This window comes from Rhincodon typus, chromosome 35, assembly GCF_021869965.1.
Source record: "Rhincodon typus isolate 14 chromosome 35, sRhiTyp1.1, whole genome shotgun sequence".
Taxonomy (NCBI): domain Eukaryota; kingdom Metazoa; phylum Chordata; class Chondrichthyes; order Orectolobiformes; family Rhincodontidae; genus Rhincodon; species Rhincodon typus.
The window spans coordinates 13,329,747-13,335,506 of NC_063366.1; the positions used below are offsets into that span (position 1 = coordinate 13,329,747).

Sequence of the window (5,760 nt, forward strand, 5' to 3'; positions counted from 1 at the left end):
TGAGGAAAGGCTGAGGGTTTTGAGGCTGTTTTCGTTAGAGAGAAGAAGGTTAAGAGGTGACTTGATAGAGACATACAAGATGATCAGAGGATTAGATAGGGTGGACAGTGGAAGGCTTTTTCCTCGGATGGTGATGGCTAGCACGAGGGGACATAGCTTTAAATTGAGGGGTGATAGATATAGGACAGATGTCAGAGGTAGGTTCTTTACTCAGAGAGTAGTAAGGGCGTGGAATGCCCTGCCTGCAAAAATAGTAGACTCGCCCATTTTAAGGGCATTTAAATGGTCATTGGATAAACATATGGATGATAATGGAATAGTTTAGGTTAGATGGGCTTCAGATTGGTTTCACAGGTCGGCGCAACATTGAGGGCCGAAGGGCCTGTACTGCGCTGTAATGTTCTATGTTCTATGTTCTAATCTACACATCCCTGAACACGGGGCAATTTAGCACGGCCAATCCACCTAACCTGCACAACTTTGGACTGCTCGTCTTGCACATCTAAGGTTTTCTCTGCCACCGCGCTGAACTAGTTCTCGTTCACTTCTATGCACCTTGATACCTTCTCAACTTTTCTTCTCTGTGAGACTTGTCTCCTGTTCCCACCAAAACAGCCCTGACAGTCTTTTCACCCTGGCCCATGTGTTATCTGATATCAGAAGGAACTTCCTCTTGTGTTGTCCCTCTTCCCTTTAAATCTGGCATTGTCAGTCCTCCCCTCAAAAGTTGAATTTATCAGATTGCTCGCATGACCTCCAGGATTGGATGAGTTGGTAGTTCCTTCAATTAAATATTGGGTAGACTGATACCATTATTTTCAGCCCCTCCTTCAAGCTCTCCCCTCTCCCCAAGAGCAATCATTTGTGTTGTGTTAATAGTGCTGTATAAATTGTAATTTAACTGGCAGACCAAAGCCCTTATGGACTTAGGTTAACTGTGGGAGGGAAGGGGTGGGGAGTTTGGACATATGGTTCTCTCTGAATCCTCTTTGTATTTTCACACAAGTACAAGCAAATGAGATGAATCATTTCTGGGAGTGGGACTGCAGAGAGATTGCTTGGAGAAACTAATAGTGAGAGTGATGGATGTGAAAGGTACAGGCTGCAGCAAAATAGACAAGAGAGAATTTACTCTGCTGCGTTGGGTTTACATGTTTTGGCATCTCTCAATTTGAATTAGGCTGACGTATTTTTCTGTCTGTCTTCCGGCAGAATGACTGAGTGGGAAGGTGTGCCCGCGGTCGCGGAGACCCCTGAGATCAAGCTGTTTGGCAAATGGAGCACAGATGACGTCCAGATCAATGACATTTCCCTGCAGGTATGTGGGACTGTACCTTATCCCCCCTTCTTTATTGGGCGGGTTTGCCCATGTTTTTGTGTGGTGTTGTAATGTTGCAAACAAGGTGGGCAGTTTGGGCACAGTGATACTGTGTTTATGTGCAGGCAATAACTATGATCCAGGATGCTGGGGAAGAAATCATTTTTCTTCCTCAGAGTATCACCATAAGGGCTTTTACACCAGCTTGAGATTGCAGGCGATACCTTGGCTTGCTTACTCCTCTGAGAGATACTGGCACCAGCAGTTTAGATGCTCGTGTTCAGCCTATGGAATGAGACTTGAATACACAGCCTTCTGATTCAGAAGTGAGGGCGCTACCAAATTAGCTATGTTGGTGCAGACCTGTACCTTAGCTGATCTTGTCCCTCACCAAACCTGTAGCAGCCGATTTGGTTTCAGGGGTATCTGACTCCGTGCCTGGATGCAGCACCTCAGGGAGCCAACACTTAGCTGAGCAATGATTTTCTTGCCATGTTATGAGTGATGCCAGGCACAAGTTAAATATGAGAGAATGCGTTCTTCCGATATCATGTAAATATTTGAATTAGGAGCAAAAGTAGACCATTTGACCTCTTGAGCCTGCTTTGCCATATATGACGATCTGATCTGTTTTTTTCCGAATTCCATCTTCCCATGTGCCCCTAATATTCTTCTCCTGGACCAGAATCTGATTAACTTCAACTGCATTCCGAGGCAGAGTGTTCTAAAGTCACAAAATCCTCAGAAAAAATTTCCCTCATCTCTCCTAAAATTACAAATCCTAATTTTAGTATGGTCTCGCCTATGCTGTACATAACTGAAGCATTACATTCTTACTTTAGTGTCCAATTTCTCTTGTAATAAAGGATAGCATCCCATTTGCCTTCTTGATTCTGTGCTGTACTCCCATAAAAACTTTCTAATTCGTGCACCTGAACACTTAAATTCCTCTGCACCTGGCATTTCAGCAGTCATTTTCTTTAAGTAATACTTCGCTTCTTTGTTCTTTCTGCCAAGTGAATCATCTCACATTTTTCTACCTTTTACTCCCATCTGCCAGGTTTTTTTTCCGTTCAGTCAAGCTATCTATATCCATCTGCACATTCGTTATGACTTCTTCACAACATCATTTCCTATCTAGGAGCAAACTGCTGCAGATGCTGAAATTTGTCTTGCTGTGATCTCCAGCATTTGTCATTTTTGTACATTCCTATCTATTTGGTGCTGTCTGTCAGTTTAACTCCCATGCCCTTAGTGTCCCATGGAGGTCGTTGCAAAGTTTTAAAAAGTTGAAGCCCCATTACAGACCCCTTTTAGACTCCCACTTGTTTCCTGCCAATCAGACAGAAGCCTACTGTGCTTTCTGGCAGCCAGCCAATCTTTTGGCCACGTTAATATGTTACCGCCTGTGCTTTTATTTTCTGCAAAATCTTTGTGGCATCTTTATCAAATGCCATGTGGAAATTCAAATATATTACATGTACATCACAGCATGTGTTATATTTCAAACAACTCTGATGAATTGGTTAAACATGATTTGTCATTGATAAAAGCATGCTGACTCTTCCCGATAACCTTGAGTTTTTAATGCAACGATCTCTTTAATGTTCAGTTCTAACATCTTCCTCATTTCAAGCTAGCTGGTCTGCATTTGCCTGCTTTTCTACCTCCATCCCTCCTTGAAAGGTGACTTGTATTTGCTATTTTCCATTCGGATAGAACCTTTGCTGAAACTAGGGATTTTTGAAAATACACCTATTACTTCATTAGTGACCCTATTTAGACCCTAGGGTAAAATCTATCTGGACCAGAGACTTGTCAACCCTCACAGTATGCTTAATACCACTTCCCTTTAGCCAAGTCGCGCTCTCTAGTCCTTCTTCTGATTTACACCTATTGCAGGTACAGCTTTTGTGTTCTCTGTACTTATACAGAAGCAAAATGTTTGTCCATTTTGTGTGCCATCATTCCTTTGTCGTCTAAATTCTCCATCCTCGTCCTCTAGAGGAACAATACTTACTTTACATTTTCCCCTTTTTAAATACACTTTTGAAAATCTCGCTATCCAATTTTGCACTCCTAGCTGATTATCTAATTTTATCTCTTGATTAACTTTCACGTTATTACTTGCTGTTTTTCATATTCTGACAAATCATCTGACCTGCCTCATCTTGGTGATTTCTTTAACCTCTTTAATTAACACAAATGGGGGGTGTCATACCATAGGACGTTTCTTGAGAGTAGGGATATATATTTTTGTGTATTCTGGATATTCTGAGATGTCCCCTTAAATGTCTGCTGCTGTGTCTCCATTGACCCACAACCAAACTCGCCAATAATAGACAGTCACTTGTTTGCTGCTTGTGAGTGCTTGTACTGAAAAGTATAAGCTATTCTGTGTTTACCTGTACAATAGGCTTTTGGATGTTAGGATGTTTCGTGTATTTATCTGGCTGTTTGTGTGCTAAGCTTATCTGCTGCCCAGTGAGGTCCCAGTGCATTACAATAGTAAATGCTGACCCTGAGTGGCTGCACCTGGAAGCCTAGTTATTAGGACACTTTCAAATGAACAGAACCTACATCTAGAGGTACTGGAACTTCCAGCTCTACCAGTTGGTAGACCACATTGGATAAAGCATTTGAACTTTTTACAATGATCTACTACTTATTTTTCAATCCCTGCTCGCTTTTCTTAGCAATTGGAAGCCCTGCAACTTCAGGCCAGTGATGTATTAACCTTGGTGGAGGGGAGACTTCCAGAAACATTAGTTGGGGGTCAAAATGAATAGTTTCTTGAGCAAGTGTGACTAAATTAAGCAAAGTTGCCATGGAGGTTTTTTTTTGAAGAGATGAGTGTGAATGAGGACAGTGCTGTTCATAAGGTGCACATGGGATTCCAAATCCATTTGATACGTTGTTGCAACCTATTAGGGAATGAAAGGGGCAGTAGCAGTAAGAATATGAAATTGGCTGAGTGACAAGGAACAGGGTAATGATTAGTGGGAGATAGTAGGAACTGCCGATGCTGGAGAATCTGTGATAACAAGGTGTAGAGCTGGATGAGCACAGCAGGCCAGGCAGCAACAGAGGAGCAGGAAGGCTGACGTTTCGAGCCTAGTGGGTCTATTTCAGTTTGGAGGAATGTTTGTTTGTAGTTTGGTTACCTAGTGGTGTGCATTGGTCTTCGTGACATATTGGTGACCTAGACTGAGGACCTTGGGGCATAATTTCAAAGCAGTGTAAGCAGTGAGGAGGATAATGTATGTACATAAGTCATTGAAGTCAGATAGGGCAAGTTGAGAGAATGTTTAAATATACAGCATCCTGTGTTTATTAGTAGGGGTATAGAGTATAAACTTATGTAAAGCAATGATTGGATCTTGAGTGCATTGTTGTATCCAGTTCTGGGTGCCACACTTGATAAATGATGTGAAGACATTAGAGAGTGCAAAAAAAATTAATAGGAACAGTTCCAGGTATGAGGAAGGTCAGTTATTCAGGTTGGAGAAGTTGGGATTATTTATTAGAGGTCTGAGCAGAGTGAATGGGGAAAGATTCACATTGTTAGAAATATTGTGAACGTACCAATTTAAGCTAATTGGCAAAAGAAACAATAAGAATTTCTTTCTAATCATACCAGGAGTAATTGAAGTCTAGAATGCGCAAATGTCAAGATATTTGAGAGGAGGTTGCAGCACCTTGTTATTTTCAGAAAAAGAGAAACGTATGGGGTTGTGAGATGAGGCCAAAGGAATAAACAGTAATATGTTCTTTTCTTATTTGCAGAGCATGTTTTGATGTTTTTGTTGTAGCAACAGAATCTTAGTTCCCTTTGCTGGAAAAACTTTGCTGGGTATGGATTGCTGTTGGATAATGGTGGATCTCTGGGTAGGCCCTGACTCCCGTCAAATTTCACTGAGTCATTCACAAGCTCTATGGCAGTGTAAATGGAGATGCGATTTCTTTGAGTCTGTCCTCTTAAACTATTTACTTTTGTCAGTAGCCACTGGTTCTCCTTTGCATCTTGCAGAACAATAACTGCTTCTAGTTGGTGCCCTCTGTTTAGGAATGTTCTGCTAATAATTCACTGCATTGTGTTAATACTTTCACGTTTGTGTTGGTGTTAATGCCTCTGGACTTGTTGACTGGGTGAGGTAATTGGTGACCCACTGTGGGACTACTTTCCACTTGTGAGGAGGCTGTTTGGCTGATCATGTCAGACCTGGCTCTTTGGTGAAGCTGCCCCTTAAGTCTTGCTCTTTCCTCATCACTGGGCGTAGCTTTATTTGGTTCAGCTATTGAAAACGACTATAGAATCTGCTTCCATTGGCATTGTTTTCCAGCAACTCACTTGAGAGACTTGTATTTGTTGGAGGAACACAGCAGACCAGGCAGCATCAGGGGAGCAGGAAAGCTGACGTTTCGGGTCGGGACCCTTCTTC

General features: G+C 42.0%; 1 protein-coding gene across 1 annotated transcript in view; it reads left to right on the forward strand.

Moving 5' to 3' along the window:
* Positions 1-1,182: 1,182 nt before the first annotated feature.
* rps5 (ribosomal protein S5) overlaps positions 1,183-5,760 on the forward strand; it is a 13,254-nt gene continuing 8,676 nt past the window's right edge. The window contains exon 1 of the mRNA XM_048616945.1: positions 1,183-1,318. Coding sequence (XP_048472902.1) covers positions 1,214-1,318 — 105 coding nt within the window. The 5' untranslated portion in view covers positions 1,183-1,213. The remainder of the gene's footprint in view (positions 1,319-5,760) is intronic.